Source organism: Corella eumyota, chromosome 2, assembly GCF_963082875.1.
Source record: "Corella eumyota chromosome 2, kaCorEumy4.1, whole genome shotgun sequence".
Taxonomy (NCBI): domain Eukaryota; kingdom Metazoa; phylum Chordata; class Ascidiacea; order Phlebobranchia; family Corellidae; genus Corella; species Corella eumyota.
In genome coordinates this window covers 11,719,272-11,738,287 of record NC_137491.1, presented here as the reverse complement: position 1 = coordinate 11,738,287, position 19,016 = coordinate 11,719,272, and the positions used below count along the sequence as shown (strand labels likewise).

Here is a 19,016-nt window from a genome sequence, read left to right as displayed (position 1 = left end):
TTTTTAAATATAAACTTAACCTGTATATTAATTGTTTATTAAAACAAATTATTTGTTCTAATATAACCTTGGGCATTTATTTATTCACACATATGGATATGCGCAGAACTGTTTTTGTTGTTTTCAGTTGATGTGACGTCAAAATATAATAATATTTTGTACAAATGACACTAGAAAACCCTTTCATAACAAACCGGTACTCTAACTTCGTAAACACTTAAATTTGCTCTACAGTGTCCGGGTCTAATCGCAGGTCAACTGAACTATCTGAACGGCTGACTTCATATGTCAATTGTTTACCCGAAAAATTTTACTTTTTGACCATTTCTTTCTTTAACTTTTTGTAGGGCATTTTAAGGACAAAACAAATAGGAGTAGGATTTTTATAAATCTTTACGATTTCCACTTGAATGGGTTAGTAAAGCGTCCAATTCCCTTACTGCGTGATGTTTTAGTTTTAAATATTTATTTATTCATTTATGGTATTTTTTTAAATTGTTTATCGTTTCTGTATTAACAAATGGTAAATATATTTAACTTCAGGTAACTTTTTAATTTTAAAAACATGTCTTTTAAATATTGATTATACATAATTTTCAGTGCTTTTAGAATTTTAAAGTTTTTTTTTTGGGAAAAATTTGTTGTAGGCAAAACAAATTTGTATTGATTGAGATAAATTTTTCTTTCAAAACGAAAACTAAAGAATAAAAATTTTACCTGTTTAACATACAATTTATTGTATACAATATTTTAATATATATAAAAATTTTATATTTTAAATATATATAAAAATTTAAACAAACAATAAAAAAAACTTTTCTTATAATATGCTTTTCGTTATTGGGGTTTTACTATAAAATGTGTTAAGTAGAAAAAGTGTATTAGTCTAATAGTTTCCCGTAAGCCTAAATATAATACTTCCTGGTATATGGCCCCCGGTCGTCTATTATAGCCGTGCATCCTGCTATAGTTTCATATGCCTTAGGCTTTACCAGTAAGTCGTTTACCAGGCGTAAAACTTTAACAGAAAGCACTTACAAGTTGTGCATGTCTGCAAATTAAAATATTAAGATTTTAATTGGACTTAAATATTTTTGATTTCAAGTACTAAGACCAAAATCGTTACGTGAGAAAATAGGTTTAGCTACCTTAAAATTTTAGTCGAGAACTGTGTTTGTTGTTTGTGATCGTAAAAGTTGTAAGAGTTCAAATTAATTTTTAAAAATAAACAATATTTTAATAAAAATACGTACTTTAAAAAAAAAAATAGTAACCTTATATCTATTAGGATAAAAATAGCATAATTACAGATAAGTCCGTGTTCTAGATGAGGATAAATTATAAAATTTATTGAGAAATTGTTAAAACAGGGTATTACCCTTATTTATCTTAAAGCGTGATAGAGCGCATAACAACGTGTTTTAACATTAAGCATATGGTCGTTTTAGTCAGGCATTGTTATAGTGTTTTTGGTTTGGTGACCATGCTAAACTATATTGTAAAATCGTGCATAAATATTTAAGAATTATGGCATGTTGTAAAATTATAATTTTGATTTTGTAATTTTTTCGAATCGCATCAATGTTAATAATTGTGTATTACCTTTTAAAAAATTGGGTACTTTTTCTAGAAAAAAAAATTTAAAAATTTCATTTGCAAGTGCAAGTTAATTTTTAAATTAAAAAAGCCTATTTAGACATTGTTTACTTTTTAGAACAAACGGAAATATGTCAAAAATGAGTTTTAGTATTTGCAAGTTAAGCTTTGTGCTTTTTATGGTAATAGCTGTTGGTACAATAGTTGAAAGCACTTCTAGTCATAAACAATATTGTGTGATTGGTGCAGGACCAGGAGGTTTACAAAGTGCTTACTTTTTGCAAAAGAGTCAGCGAGATTATATTGTTTTTGAAAAAGGTAGAACTTTTCATGTTTGTAAATTAAATTATATCTAGTAAAAATTTTTTTTTATTTTATTATATTATTTTTTTTAGAATTAGAACATGTTTTAGTTTAATTATAAAAATCAATATTTAAAATATTATAGCCTTTTTTATAAATGGTACTAATTTAATTATTAATAGTAAAAATTAACTAAAATAAATATTTTTCAGGGCCTGGTGCGGGTACATTTTACACCAAATATCCCATTCATAGACTTCTGATCAGTATTAATAAAAGAAACACTGGCCAAACTAACAAAGAATTTAACTTTCGTCATGATTGGAACTCTTTGATCAGTGATGATGAAAGTTTACAAATGACCAAGTATTCCAAGGTTTGTAAAAAAATCCTAAAATTTGTAAATTTCCTTTTTAAAAACTTATGGTATTGCTTTTTGTTTAGAAATAAGACATTTTTACCCTTTTATAAAATCTGGTTTAAAGAAAATAGTTAATGTGTATATAAATTTCAAAAAAAAATAAGCAAACTATTGTGTGTTAGAGACTATTGTTATATATGCATTGTTAATTATTAATTTACAACTTTCAAGTTAATTCTTAAAACTTTTTGAATATTTAATAAAATTTTAAAATAATAAACAATATTTTTTTTGCTTTTTAGGATTTATTTCCCCCTGCTGATACCCTTGTCCAATATCTTAAAGACTACCAACAAAAACTTAATATTAATGTTCAATATAACACAACAATAAGTAACATACATAGACGTGAAGAAGATTTACTTTATTACATGAATGATCAGTTTGATAATGAATATTCTTGTCAGTACCTGATCGTAGCAACTGGAATTGCAAAACCAAATATGGTGTATAAAGAAGCTGGTACATTGTTTAAATCATTTTAGTGTCTTATAGAATTAAAGATTTTTTTAAACTTTTAATAATTTTTTTCTGAAGTTTAAAAATATAATAAACAGTTCTATATGGCATGCATTTTGTCTCTTTTTAACTTGCAAGCATTTGGTATAGATAATTAACTTCTAAAAAAAGCAAAGACTGTTTACTGATTTATTATATATTATGTAAGGTACATGAAATGTACAAAATTTATATAAATACAAAGCTAATTCTAAAAGTATTTGATTTTTAGAACCAGGTATTGTTACGAAGTATGATGATATTTCATTGGATTTAAATGATTATGAAGGCAAAACTGTTCTGATATTGGGACATGGTAATTCTGCATTTGAAACAGCTCAACATATAATGTCAGCAACCAACGTTGTTCACTTAATAGCAAGGTTTGTTTAGTAAATGGTTTAAAAGGCTTAATAAATCGCTTTTTTTGCGTGTAATTTCACAGATTTTTTTAAAGTTGTAGTTTATTCTTTTATATAAGGTTTTAAAATTTAAAAAATTAGAAACTAGTAATATTGCGTATAGAGTTTGAAAAAATATAATTTGGCAATTTATTGGTCCTGACTGCGACTATTAATTAAATTCAAAAAAAAAAGGTTTATCTTGGAATTATTAGGCATGCCACTGCATTATACCCATTTTAATTAAAAGCTGACAAGGCAAGTAAATTGCGTCATTCTTCGCTAACTAGCCGTTTAATAATGATCTAAAAAGTCACGCATATCACGCTTAATATAAACTGTATATTTTTACAACAATCTTACAAACTTTGTAATATGATTTGTTAGAACACCAATGAGACTGGCTTGGTCTACACATTATGTTGGAGATTTACGTGCAATAAATAATGGAATACTCGACACATACCAACTTAAATCACTTGATGGAATTTTGGAATGTAAATTAAAACGACATTTTTTTTTAACCCTAAAATCACATGGAATTTTTTTACTCAAAAATTTTTTACCTTTAATTTATTTTTTAAATTTTTAAATTTACTGCGAGTTTTAATTGAATGTTTATACTTTCAGCTGATGTCCGTGAATATATTTTTATGCGTAGTCCATTGAATGGAAAAATTTATATAACTACTGAGAATGAAGATGGAATAGTTCCCGGGTTATTTCTAGATGTGGCGGGTAAAAACATTTTATTTAAGATTTAATTTAGTATAAAATAAAAAATTATTTTAACTTTTTAATTTAAATGCCCAGAATCACTTGTTTTACATATAAAATTTTAAGTTTTTTATTTATCTCAAATTACCGCTGCTAGTTTAAGATATTATTAAGTTTGTTAACTAATATAATGTTTTAACGTGGCTCTACTTTTTACTAAGTGTTTGCACTTTTTGATTTTGTTTATAACAAATTTTTTTTTTAATTAACAATTTATTTTTTGTGTTTAGATAACTCCGCAACTAGAGATGGTTACGATATGGTAATCAGCTGTTTGGGTTTCGGTTTTGATGATTTAATATTTCACAAAAACTTGACATTTCGGAGACCTCGTAGTTCCCTCACGAAAAAATATCCGGCAATTACTTTTGCTTACGAGGCTTTAGGTAATCGAGGAATGTATTTTGCCGGTAAGGAAATTTCCTTTTTGTTAATTTTTAAATATTTGTTTGAATAAACAGATTGTATTACTTTATTTTTTTAACATTTATTCTTGATGTGGGAAATTTGACTTTACGACCTTAACATAGAATAACATCAATTACCCCGACCCAGTCTTAAGTTGCCTTTTGCAGTTTGGGATATTGTAGATTATATTTATGTCGTTTTGTACTCATTTTTTAATTTTAAACCCTATAAATTTATTTCAGTTATTTGTTAATACCTTTAGGCACCAACACTCACTCTTTGGATTTTCGCAAATCGGCTGGTGGTTTTATTCATGGATATAGATACTCAGGTCGAGCTTTACATAACATATTAGAGTGGAAAAATCATAAAGTACAGTGGCCATCTGTTCGCTTTGACAACATTCTTGATATTATGCCTCATATTCTTAAACGGGTTAACGAGGTATGTTATTTTGCACTATTTATGTTTTATCAGCAGAAAGTTTTTAATAAAAAAAAATATTTAACGGAATATGCATTTGGCTTGAAAGCCATATGCCTAAAACAACTTTTAACTGACAATAAGACATATTCTATTTACGCAAGCTTGTCCCAACACCTTGTCCGCGAAAAACCTTTATTTACTATAAAAATGGGAACCAAAATTTTCGTAGTGTCATTTTCGAAATTTTTTCGGTCAATTCGCCTTCGGTTCTTTGTATTTACAATGTTAAAAAAAATTGTAAAAAAATCAAATTCATTTTATGTATTTTTTAAATTTCCTTAAAAATTGTACACTATACTTGTGGTTTTGAATAATTTACAAACTAGCCTATATTTTATTTTTAACTTTTATTATGTTAGGCTTCTGATATCTACCAAATGTTTGGTGTCTTATGTGATGTAGTGATATACAATGAGGATCACACTTCAGCAACATATTTAAATGCAGTACCCTGTGCTCTTACTTGTAAAACTGATAAGTTGACAGGTCATCCCACTCCAGGAGGTATCATGGTCATAGCATTAGAATATGGTAAATTGTTTATTTTCTAACATATTTTAAGACGGTTTATGTAAAACTCTTTAATTTTTTAACATAAAAATGGGTAACATTTTAGTAAAAACATTAGTGTGTTTAAACCATCAGTAAATGTTATCTATGTATATTTAATGATAATTCTAATTTTTTTTTCGCTGTTATGTATAAATATTTTTTTAGGTAAAAACTTCTCGGGTGTCGGTAAAAACGTGTTTAGTGGAGAAAGGGCAACAGGAGAAGCCTACGATGCTCACAATTCAAATTTTCTCCACCCCGTTCTATATTACTACAAACGACCGTTCGACGATTTAGATTACATAAATAAACCGAAAACTTGGATTGTACCATTACCCGACCGACTACATCACATTGTAGAAGATTTCACGACTAAATTTAATGGTTACTCGACCCATATTGTAACTTTGAGGAGATTTCTGGAAATGACAACGGGAAAGGATTTAAGGTAATATTTTAAATTATGCTTTTAAAAAAAAATAGAAATTAAAAAAATTACGAATGTCATAGTCAAAATGTTTTCTAAGAATTAATGAATGTTTAAAATACAAGTAATATTAAAGTAAGTTTAAAGGTAACCTAATTAAATTATGATATGTTCAATTTGTTAAAACATGTTTTTTTACATCGTTTTTGGACATATATGAAAAATAAATTTATAAAAACCTAAACCTTAGGCAAAAATGAGTTACTTTTGCTGGCAAAATTTCATTAACATTTGCCTAAAACATTCAGGTATTTCTTTGCTGAAGATTGCATGAAAATGGCATTGACGATGTCCACTTTACCACTTGGTTGTAAAACCAATCAAAACGACGCACCCTCCAACCTAATTGTTCCAAACATTGAGCTTAAAAATCAACTTGTTAATATGGACCCGCTTCTAATGCCATTGCGTACTTTTTAAATACAGGTATATTTATTAGAAAAATTCAATTATTACTTTAATGTAGATTACGTTACGGCCTAACTTTAATATGTATTGTAACTATGCTTTTGTGCAGCTTAATTAATTTTAAATTTCTGATAGGATTATTTTTAATTTGATTATTATAGTAGTTGGTGAAGATACTACAATATCGTTTAAACATAGGGTAAAGTGATGTTATCGTACCATTAAAACATTTTTTATATTTTTTTGTTGTTTTAGAAAAAGTTTTTGTTTTATTTTGCCAGATTGAAATTACGTTTTCTATTTTTTGTATTGCAGTCATTGGTTTTTAGTTTTTAAAATTTACTAAACTGTATTTTTCTTTGCAAATTTTTTCTTGGTAGCTGTTTTTAGGCCAAAGTTTTACATGTTTACTTAAGTAAAATTATGGGTAGTCAGTGTAATTTTACAATTGATTTAAATTTTACAATTGAATTTTTTAGTGTGATGTTGACAAAGTCGTCACAAAGTTTGTGTTATAATTACTGTATTTATGATGTTCGTAGAATTTTTATTTTTGGTTTAAAGAACGAAGCAATAAAGAACAAAGTTTATTTTGCAGTAACTACGTATTATAAAATGTTGTACTCAAAAAGTATTAAATATTTTTATAAATTTTTAAAATGTTAAAAATTTAATAGATTTATAAAAAAAAGTACCAAAAAATGTTTTAAAAAAATCAAAAATAGATTAGTTTAGAAATTTTAGGTTACTAATAATATTTTAGTTATGTTAAGGCATATAGTAAAACGAACAACAAATATTAAACTAGATTTATCTGATAAATAAAATATAGTTCGAAATTATTTGATTATTTTTAACATACATTTTTATAAATAAAAAAGATATGCATAACCATTAACTAAAAATATTACATATCTTTGATTTTTAATAAACAAACAAGCATTTATATATACTATACAAACAAAAATTTAAATTTTAACCCAGTTTTAAGTTGTTAATATTCGGATATACATTAGACTAAATTTTAAATTCCTAAAATTGATTTTTATCAAAAAGCATTTAATTATGATAAATAAATGAAAATTATTTTTTAAAGATGATTTTAACTACTTATATTATAAAATACATTATACTAAATTTTTAATGAATTTTTAATGAACAAACATGAATTTAAATATAATAAACAAACAAGAATTAATATTTAAATCATTTTCGAGTTATAAGTATTATAATAACATTTTAGACTTTTAACCTTCAAGAAACAAAAAATATTTTCTTTTAAAATTGGGACTAGTAAGAAAAAAAATAACTAAATTTATTTGATAAATAAAATATGGTTTGATATCGTTTGATCATTTTAAATTAACATCAAGTTAAGTAAATATAAATAAACAAAATTTAAAAATAAATATTAAATGATTTAATAAATAAAATATTAAGTATTAAATAATTTGACTAAACAAAGAAAGGAGGAATTAATTCGTCCCATTTCAAATTCTCATTATTTTAATTAAATAATAATAACACAATAACATACTTGGCTTTTTGTTTATTGTACAATATAATCACAAAAACTAATTTTAGTTATAATATTCAAACCAAAATTTATTTTTAAAATGAATTTTTAGTATTGACATTATAAAAAAACTATAACTGAACTTTAAAAGCAAAACTGTAGGATCTAATACACTCCTACTACGGCTTAAACAATTATTAAACCCCAATAGAGTACGCTGTAAAGATAAGCATCGATAAGAAAGCCACACTTAATTAAAATACACAAAATAGTCGTGTTAAATCAAACTCGCTAACTTATTACCAAAACCTGCCCAAGGATTCAATCTACCAAATGTAATCTGTACAAGCGGTTTTTAATCAGAATTGAAACTACAGGAAATGCGAAATAAATGCGACACAAAAATATGACATGAAACACAAACTATAAAGTATATAATCAACAAATTAAGTATAAAAGCGAAAGTCTAATTGTGTGTTAAACCTTACTTTGGCCTTACTTATTTATGAGTTTTTACGTCCAGCGAACTGACCAAAAAGCTATATTGTCAGTTATTTAAAGCGAAATAAAATAGGAGAAAGCGCTTACAAACAATAAAGAAAATACAAAGCATTATCGATAAACAGAACAACAAGTGCGTCATAAATGACGATGGGGAGTGAAAAATCTCCCGCAGCTGGGATCAAGCCGAATGATTCAGCATGAAACGCCGAAGCTCACTAAAAGTGACCTCCCGCTAATAAATCATTTCAAATTTTTAATAAGATCGATAATGGACATAACAAAAACATTACTCTTCAATTCGTAATAAACTAACAAGAACTTAATTAAATATAGTATATACAAAAAGTTAATTTTAAATGAGTTAGAAATCTTGCTGTTCGTACTCTTAAGTTTTTAAGTAACAACAAACTACTTTGTTACCTGCTACAACTTACCCAGGTTAATTAATAAGCAATTCTAAAATTATTTTTCTAGGCTCTTTAGTTCGAACCTTACCACGACAGCGCCTTAGCCCGGTTTCTTTTAACCAAAGCTCTCCAAAATAAAAATGTCGGTCATTTTTTCTTCTAGTTTTGAGATGTAAAATCGAGAATCCACAGGTAAGATTATAATGTCATAACTAATTTGAAAAAAAAAATTAAAAAAAAGTTTATTATTAATTTTTTTTATTTGTGTAATAAACATCATTTTACATACTTTGTACTTATTTGTACGTTAACCCAATTTATTTCATTCGTTTGTGTAGGTTAGTCAAAGATACTCTGTGTTATTGAAAGCCCATTTAAGAGGTTGTGAAAGTAATATGCTAGAGGAATAAACTCGACAAACTTCATCTATAAACAATCTAAAAAACCTCTCTTCTCACGTGAGTTGTAATATAAATGTTACGTCATTATATTAATATTTATTTCCTTTTTAATAAAATCATAATTTTAAGTTTAAGAAATATGTAACTAATGATTTTAAATTATGACGTCACATACAGATCGCGATGAGGTTTGGTAAATCGAGCGGAAAAGCTCTGGATGTCGTTCAAGAATCCCTAAAGTGGAACCCGCTTCCGGATCGTTACCAGGCTCCGTTTAATCCGCGGATCAACGTCGGCTAATACCGAATAAATATTTTTAGGTTTTAAGTTTATTAACAAATGCTTTACCACTAGGCTGGCAAAACGGAATAATCCAAATCGTTCCAAAAGAAAATATTTTATAATATATTATGCCATGGTTACCAAACCCAGTATAGATTAAATAAATAATAATTACAATAAAATAAAATATATTTTACAGAATATACACCAAAAAAATAAATAAAAATATAACAGAGGAGTGACGAAATAACAAAACAAAATTGTACGGAAAAAAGGAAAAATTAAATATGAATGCATAAAAAAATTCATTTTGAGTTATATATTTGTAAAATAATTATACATATATGTGTTTACACTAACGAACGATAGATTTTGATTTTTATAATTAAGAAAAGGGGAATAATATAATTTGCTATGGCTGAACTAGGTTTGGTATAAAGCATAGGAAACTTAGAATTTTCCATTAAGCGAGACGCGAAGAATGTTACGTCATAATTAGTGCGCCTCCCCGAGAAATTCCTTTAGCACAAAGTCCCGGGTTGTTGCATCATAATCAGAAATTCTTAGTGTCGCGACACAGAGTGCATTGTTTACGCACGTCTTAGTTGTTTTATCATAATGAGGCGCTATTGTTACAAATATTAATTAAAAAATTAATAAAGATTAAAATATTATAATTAGTTTTTAGTTTGTGTTGTTATATTAACAATTGATTAAATTGTTTAGACGATTATTTTGACAGTATATTTTGAGTGACAGTTTGGAAAGCGCTTTGCACTGTAAGGGGCGTCGTGCACGTACACACACGTGTAGAGCCACGTGACTTAGAGTTTCGTGGCAAATTTGAATTAAAATCGGAATTCTAGTTCTTCTAGATGGACTTTGGAGGTGAGTAGACGTGTTTTTTTGTGCTTTGTAGTTTGTTTTTTTGAAGTTTATCAATAACAGTATTAAGTGTGGAATATTATAAACAGTTATTAATTGAATAAAAATAATTTTTGGAACTTTATTAAACAAATATATATATAAATTTTACAAGATTTTATTTTTTTTAGAAAAGTTAGTGCAGAAGAACTTGATCTTGAAGAACATCTTGCGCGGCAAAGTTCGGAATACTGTTCCAGGTTTGTTAACTTTTAATTGATACGAAATATATTTTAAATTTGAAATATATTTTAAAATGATTATAAAAAATCATAATTAAAAGTAAATATTAGTTTAAAGTTAATAAACGTAACAATGAAATAATTGTTCTTATACATTATGAACATTATTAAACCTGTGTTGATGCGCAGGTACTCCCACAAAGTAGTTAAACGAGGTATTTAACTTAAAAGATCTGGCAACAAAGTTTAAAAAATTGACATAACTTAACATTGTTGGCAAAAACAATAAAATATTTACACATAATCCCAATATTTGGCACAAAAATTGACATAATTTAATAATATTGGCACAAACAAGTAAAAAATGACATAACTTAAAATTTTGGCACCAATCGATATATCATAAAATTCACATTGGTATAAAAAAATTACCATTGAGTAGGGTTTAGTGTCTCTTACCCTTTTCTAAACAATAATTTTTATGTAGAAAAAAAATGGATTATATTTGGATTATGTAATTGGAGGAAAAAGATAATGGCAGGAATTGGAGGAATGGAAAATGGATGGAATCATTATAAGTCTTCTTTGCAACTAGCAAAGGGAATGTTAAGTTTTAAAAAACTCAGGACCCGAAGACAATTTTGAAACGGATTGGATCATTTTACAAACTCGAATAACTCAGGACCTTAAGATGAGGTCTGTAGGGCTGTAGGTTTTCACGTGCCTATTTTTTTATATGTACTGCATAATCATGCGCTTTAAAATTTTCACGGGTTAAAAGTTTGTAGTATCACGTGTCTGCATTTCTTTTTATTTCGTGACTGGTTAAAACCTTATAATTTTGCGCATTAAATGTTGTATAGTTGACACAGTCCCAAGTGTGTTTGGGTTTCTGTGTGATCATAATTATATTAAACGGGACTGTTTAATGGGTTTTTAGATGTTTTGGCGCATGTAATATATAAAGAAAATAGAATAGGTTTTAATAAAACTAGGCTTATGTGTGTTATGTGTATTTATGCAAAAGAAGAAACTCAAAAATAGTCTCAGGACCTCACTTTAATAAAAAAATCTCAGGACCTCACTCAACAAAAGGTGGGCTGTAGGGCTTCAGGTCTGTAGGTTTTAACGTGCCTATTTTCATATGTACTGCATAATCAAGCGCTTTAAAAGTTTTAACGGGTTAAAATTTTATTTTTTTTTATTTTTGTGACTGGTGAACAACTCATAATTTTGCGCATTAAAAGTAATATAGTTGACGCAGTCCCAAGTGTGTTTAGGTTTATGTGTGTTTTTAATTAGATTAAACGGGACTGTTTAATGGTTTTTTAAAAAGTGTGGCCTTTAAAAGTTTTGCGCAAAGTATATATATATATAGAAGATTAGATTTTATAAAACTACTGGCCAATGTGTGGTTTATATTATTTTTGTGTGTATTTTATGCAATTTGCTGTATTTTATTTGCCCCATGTTATATTTATATACTAAACTTAAGTGTATGAGTGGGTTGGAACCCAACATAAATTTTGTGGGCGGAACCCAATCTAAAACAATATTTAACTTTGTGGATGGAAATCCAAACTAAAAAATTATAAATTTTGCGGATGGAGTCCAAAATAGCATACACAGTAAACACTAAATAAAACATGCAGAAAAACACACAAATTTTCAATTTCTCTTTTATTTTTTGCAGGCTATTCTTATTTCCTTTTACCTTTAAACATATTACTAACCTCCACAGAGGCCTCTTAATCAGTTCGTTTTATTTTTCTACAGGGGCATTACTAACCAAATTATAATTTTTTTCAGGGGCCTTTAAAAAACTAAAACCAAACTAACCCTTATTTATGCTTTTTTTCAGATTAGATTACTAAAAACAAATTTCAACAATCTGTTTTTTATTTTTAGATGCTGGTTGAACATTTCGGAGACCTCATCACATTGTTTTTGGCCAATTTGAATTTGTTCTTTATTTTTAGAGTTCCTGTTACAAGAGAACTTTAATTTATTTATATTTTTTTCTGCAGGGTAGATTACCACAAACAAATACTAACTCTGTTCTTTATTTTTAGATTCTGGTTGTCGTGCAAAACTATTGAGTTTGTATAAAACCTTTATCGTAAAATGTCACAAACAAAATAAATTATAACTTTACCTAATTAAAATAAAACAACTAACATAACACGATCAAATAGTTACAACCACACTTTTAATATTTGTAAGCAATATTCTAATCTTTATTATTTTATATAAAAAGATCAAAACTTGCATACCACCCTTGCCAAGGGGTTAGCCATTGTACTTCTCTAAAGGAGTTATCCAGCCATTTTTCCTAAGGGCCAGTCAGTCGTTTTTCTCAAGGGGCCAGTCAACTGTTTTTCCTAAGAAGTTGGCCAGCCCTTTTAGCAAAGGGTTTTATGTCTTAATGTACAGATCAAAAGTAAACTGTACAAACTTACATTAACTGTAAAAGTTTAAACTTTATAAACAAAACTACTGTATCAATTTAACTGGACAAAAATTTAAAAAAAAACTAACTTTTTGTGTACTTTGTGTTATTAATTTTTCTACAATTTTGTCTTTCGATTTTACAAATTTTTATACATAAAACTGTTTTCATCGCTAAATTATTATACCTCTGACCATGTGAATTTTATTGCAATATTTTTGTATATACTTTTTATGTAATGTATTTTGTTATTTTGATCGTAATACTATATTACATCTTTAATTATTCTCAAATTTCGTTTTTATTTGGTATCCTTATCTGTTCAATATATTGTCACTTTTATTCTTTAAGTTATTGAATTTATTTTATTAACCTATAAATGTAAATTATAAATGCTTTTACTCTTTGTTTTCTGTGTATTGCAAAAAACCGAAAAATAACTTAAAATTTGTCCAATAACCCGAAAAATAACTTAAAATTTGTCCAATAACCCGAAAAATAACTTAAAATTTGTCCAATAACCCGAAAAATAACTTAAAATTTCTCCAATAACCCGAAAAATGACTTGAAATTTGTCCAATAACCCGAAAAATAACTTAAAATTTGTCCAATAACCCGAAAAATAACTTAAAATTTGTCCAATAACCCGAAAAATGACTTAAAATTTGTCCAATAACCCGAAAAATAACTTAAAATTTGTCCAATAACCCGAAAAATGACTTAAAATTTGTCCAATAACCCGAAAAATAACTTAAAATTTGTCCAATAACCCGAAAAATAACTTAAAATTTGTCCAATAACCCGAAAAATAACATAAAATTTGTCCAATAACCCGAAAAATGACTTAAAATTTGTCCAATAACCCGAAAAATGACTTAAAATTTGTCCAATAACCCGAAAAATAACTTAAAATTTGTCCAAACAACCTGAAAAATACCCTAAAATTTGTTTAATTACATGGAATATAATTTAAAACTAATCTAAAAACCTGGAAAAAAACTTAAAATTGGTCTAATTAACATGAAATATAATTTAAAATCTGTCCAGTTAAATGGAAAATAACTTAAAATTGTACAATAACATGAAAAATAATTTTTAATTTGCCCAAAAACATAGAAAATAACTTAAAATTGGTGTAATTAACAAGCAATATAATTTAATTATATTTAAACTTAACACAAATAGCAAAACTTACTGCATTGCTCAGTAGGAAAAGATATTTAAACCAAAATTAATTGTTAAACTTAGTTTTCAGTTTTAACATTATTAAAAATCATAAACTAAAATTTTAAAGCAAAATAGTAATCTTTAATTTTTAGTAAACTAATTAGAACTTAAGTAAAATAATAACAAAAAATAATTTTAACCACGTTTTTTTTAATAATAGTAAACCAATAATCAAAATTTATTAGATTATTTATAATATTAAACGTTTATGGGGTAAAATGAGTTGCAAATCACTTATACAAAGTCAAGCTACTCTTTTTGTTTTACTCTTGATTTCTCCAATTTTTTTCTTATCGAGTATGTTAGTACGGACACAAAGTAAAACACTAATTTAAATTTTTAAGATTTATCAAAAGTTTAGTTTTTTTTCGTAATTTAATAAAATATTTATTTTTTTCATAATTCTTTTAGAAATACGTTTAATTGACAAATGTTATTTTAATGGTGCTACCAAATTTTTTTTAATTTTCTTTTTTGAAGATTTTCTGTCTGATATTATATGGGAACGATATAGGGTCGATAAAATCCGACATTTTGTTGTTCACGTTCAAATTGTTATCTATATCTAGTCACGTGTTTACACTTTAGTCACGTGTTTACACCTATTGCCGAGATGTGCTACTTTATGAAAGATTTTGTAGCCCTTATCTCTATCACATGTTCTGCCGGTTTAATGTGTTTGAAATGCACTGTATGTTAATATTCGTGATGCAAGTTTGTGGACAGTTAAATAAAGCTCTTTCGCAATAATAAAATATAAAATATTAGTACGACTTATTATCCAAAAATTACAGATAACCTTACAATATGATATGGAATATATTTCTGACTTTTGATCTAATAACTACTTTCGGTTTTGAAATTTTATACAAGTTTAGTGAACTTGTCATAAGTTTATTAAATACTAATATATCCAACATTTTTAAATTTAAAGATTTTTTGGTGAGATAATTAACATAAAAAGCAATATTTTTTTAACTTGATTTTTTTAAACGCTTTAATTTGTAATTTAAATATTTTCGCAAAGTTTGGTGATTTATTAATTATTAAGCTTTAATATTTTATTTAAAGTTTGGTTACATATACATTATATACAAACACACTACCTTACGTTGTAATAAAGAGATTATCGAATCGCTTCTTTCATAAACAAATCCTGAAAAAAATAATTTAAATAACTAGAATTTATGTTTTTCAAACTTTAGAAACGACAAAAATTTTTGATAAATACTGTTAGCATTTACTATATTGGTTTGCTAAAGTACTAAAAAAAATTTATAATATTGAACACAATATTAGTAAAATACTTAAAAATAACATATTAACAAAAGTCCAATAGTTTAATAATATCACTACTTTTTTTATATTCTATCACCTACTTACCTTAATTGGGGGTATATTATTGAATGCCATCATTCCGAGTGCTCTTAAGCTAACCAACGGCGTAGAGTCAGTGGAATAAATTCGTTTTAAAAAATCTGTTATTGCAAGAAAGTCAGCGTTTGTAAATTTTCTTTGTTTTTCGTATTTAAGCAAAGACGAAAGCGAACCTTAAAACAAAACTAAAACTTTAATTTTATCACAAAAACATGACCATATATCAAACTTAAAAGTAAATTTTGCTTTGTAATTTAAAAAGTATATGTTACAAATTTAAATTACCAATATCTTTTCCTTTATAAACCGTCTGATCTAAAATTGCTGCTAAACAATCAACATCTCGAAATCCCAAATTTACACCTTGGCCAGCTAATGGATGAACTCTAAAAATAATGTTTTATTCAAGATACTAAATTATAAAATTTATTAAATAAAATAAATTAATTAAAGGGTAATATTATCTACTTGTATTTAATTTAGGGTTACAAAAATCAAAAAATCATAATTTATTTTAGCTGTTAATAAATTTTTTTAAAAGTAAATAGCATTAAACATGACTAACTATCATCTTTATTTGGCAATACAACACATTAATATAGCACAATTTATAAAAAAATTTGTTTTACCAAATAAACATAAACCTGTGTATTGCATCTCCAATTAAAGCCATTCTAGGTTTAACGTATTCAGTTACATGTGCAAAGCCAAGTGGAAATTTTTGTATGGGTCCCTCTATTGATGTTATACTTGGAGGGAACTGCATTACATTTTCAATAGGATCTTAATTTAAAATTAGTCGTTATAGCATAAAACTAGTATTAGGTAAAAACAAATGAAAATATGCATTTTAAATTTTAATTACTTTTAAAAATTAACATATTTTTTGCAAACCTAATCTGATAAATGTTAAACTTACAAGGTGAAAAGATATTGAAGGCTTTTTCAAAAAAAGCTTGAGAAGTTTGAACAAGTTCAGATTTTTCATGTTCTTCCCACTAATATAAATATTTAAATAATATTATTTGTAATCACAAAAAAAAATTCTAGCAAAATTAATAAAAGCAATAAAGCAATAAAAATGCTATTGGCAAGAAAAAAATCCTATCTTTATGAAATCCAAACTACAAAAAGTATAAAGCTATTTTTACGTTGATTTTTAAATTTAGTAAATATCATATGTATTTTTTTGTCAGGAGCAATGCACAATATTTTTACCATAGCATTGTTGATTTCATTTACAAACTGATCTGGATTCATTTGTGTTACGGTTAAGGCATGGTCATGACTTGTGCTCCACACCAAAGAACTTGTTGATTTATCTAAAGGAAGAATCGCAATCGGGCCTGAAATGAAAAAAGAAAAAAAATTAAAAACAATCGGTCAATAACTTTGTGAATTTGTGTAATAAGTAGAAAGGAGGCCTACCATACAAAACATCTTTTTTTGTGTAAAAAAATACAAAACACAAGCCCTTATATAAAAAAGTAGTTATATTTTAGTTATATAAGAGTAGTTATATAAGATTTATTAAAACAACATTATAAGGGATTGAGTGAGTCCGTGTAAAAGTGTTGAAAACCAAGGCCCTAGGCCAGCCTTTTAATAATTTTTTTTAATAGAATAGTAATAAACCTGTAGGAAGAAATCTTTGCCAAGCTACCACATTTTCAGTATCTTCTTGTAATTTTAAAGTTGCAACTACTGCACTTTGATTATAGTTCCAGGATATTTTTTTAATATTTGCATTTTTTGCAATCATTGAATTAAATCCATCAGCTCCAATCTTTAAATTAGAAAAAATTAATTTTATTATTTTATTTAATTTTTTAAGTTAAGTTCCAAAAATTTTGACTAACTTTACAATGTGAAAATACGTCAACATTAAAAAAAAAAAACATGTTTTAAGCAATAGCCATAATTAAATTGTTCAATAAAACATATTAAATTACCAATAACTTTGTTTTAATAACAGATTTATCTTCCAACACCAGAGAAGACAAAATTATTGAAGAGCGTGCATCTTCCAGCCCATAATTTCTTGGCAAAACACAATCAGTTATTTTTTTGTTAAACAAAACTTCAACTTTGTCGCTAAGTTTTGTTGTCAACTGTTCCATAAGGCTACTGACAATCATTTCATTCTCAGTAATGTAACAGAGATCTTCGCTCATATCGTTGTCAGTAAACGCAAGTAGTGCATCTGAGCATGCATCCCATATCTAAATTGAATAAAAAACATTTTAACAACAAGATTAACAGTTAAATCAAATTTTGGGTTATGTTTTTAAAAAAAAAATATATATATATATATATATATATATATATATTATATACATACAATTTTATATTAAACAAATAAAACAGAATTAATAAAAAAAAGTCCTTGAACAAATCATATTTCAATAAATTAATAATTTTAAATTTAAATAAGTCAATAAATGTATAATTTTAAATTTATAAAATAATTAAAACTGACCTGCATTTTTTTTACCGGTGCATGCCTTGGAATCCTGTCCCAAATTTTTAACCTTTTCAAAAACTCGACATTTCCAGGTGAAATAGCACAGACTCTGTTACTGTAAATTTCAGGTGGTTTATCAAGTATGGATGTGGACTTTTGAGGCCCGGCATCTAAAAGTAGCAATTTCTTTCCTTCCATATAAGAGCTGTTGCCTTAAAAATTCAAATAAAACTAAGTTTTGATAAATAAATCCAGGATTGCACATAAACAGAAAACTCAAAATTTAACAACTTCAGGGACCAACATTAAACCCTCAACATGCAACTTTTTTTATAACCAATAAGCAAATAAAAATTGTGCAGCATATAAAGAAACCAGGTTTAATATTTATTAATACAAAAAATAACTAAAAAAAAGATACTTTTGCACACACACCCAAATTTTTAATATATTGATAAATGATAATGATAAGTACACCTCTACTGCCTAGTGCCTGCTAACTACGAGACTACACTTATTTTTAATTGTTAAAACTGTTTAAATAAAATGCAACATACCTAGAGCACACGCCATTGCTGCTCCAACCATTCCTCCCCCGGCCACAACAACATCATAAACATTATCGTTCTTCGTTGTCGAACTTAAAAATCTTTGTTGTAGGACGAAATAACTTGGAAAGGAAAAACACTTCATGGAAATTCCTTTTGCGAAAATCATTTTTTTTTATAATTAGTTGTTACAACTTTAAATAAGCTCGTTAAAGCAGTTTGTTATTAGTTGTACAGTTTAGAATAAATAAATACACGAAAGTTACATTTGCTGATTAACTTTTGTTTGTTTTCGTGCAACACCAAATGTACGGGAAAGTCCCTAAATAAACAACCATTATAGAAATAAAATATATATTATATAGTAATTCCTCTTTTTTAAATTATAGATTTTACAT

At 26.6% G+C, this 19,016-nt stretch overlaps 2 protein-coding genes across 3 annotated transcripts; one reads left to right on the top strand and one right to left on the bottom strand.

Moving 5' to 3' along the window:
* Positions 1 to 1,726: 1,726 nt before the first annotated feature.
* Positions 1,727 to 6,732, top strand: LOC145742025 (FAD-dependent oxidoreductase domain-containing protein 2-like). Its single transcript, XM_082559760.1, has 11 exons — positions 1,727 to 1,914; positions 2,112 to 2,275; positions 2,563 to 2,782; positions 3,051 to 3,201; positions 3,607 to 3,716; positions 3,850 to 3,957; positions 4,227 to 4,406; positions 4,667 to 4,848; positions 5,250 to 5,421; positions 5,608 to 5,890; positions 6,178 to 6,732. The coding sequence occupies exons 1-11, from the start codon at positions 1,728 to 1,730 to the stop codon at positions 6,347 to 6,349; spliced, it is 1,929 nt and encodes a 642-aa protein (XP_082415886.1). The 5' UTR covers position 1,727; the 3' UTR covers positions 6,350 to 6,732.
* Positions 6,733 to 15,150: 8,418 nt separating this feature from the next.
* LOC145741721 (ubiquinone biosynthesis monooxygenase COQ6, mitochondrial-like) lies at positions 15,151 to 18,885 on the bottom strand. Of its 2 annotated transcripts, none has more exons than XM_082559360.1 (10): positions 18,628 to 18,885; positions 18,086 to 18,282; positions 17,559 to 17,828; positions 17,242 to 17,392; positions 16,825 to 16,952; positions 16,526 to 16,604; positions 16,251 to 16,389; positions 15,892 to 15,992; positions 15,613 to 15,779; positions 15,151 to 15,385 (listed from the first exon to the last, which is right to left on the bottom strand). In XM_082559360.1, the coding sequence occupies exons 1-10, from the start codon at positions 18,785 to 18,787 to the stop codon at positions 15,356 to 15,358; spliced, it is 1,422 nt and encodes a 473-aa protein (XP_082415486.1). In that variant the 5' UTR covers positions 18,788 to 18,885; the 3' UTR covers positions 15,151 to 15,355. The 2 variants fall into 2 exon arrangements, with proteins under 2 accessions (XP_082415486.1, XP_082415487.1); XM_082559361.1 differs by having other exon boundaries at positions 15,613 to 15,707.
* Between the last annotated feature and the right edge of the window lie 131 nt (positions 18,886 to 19,016).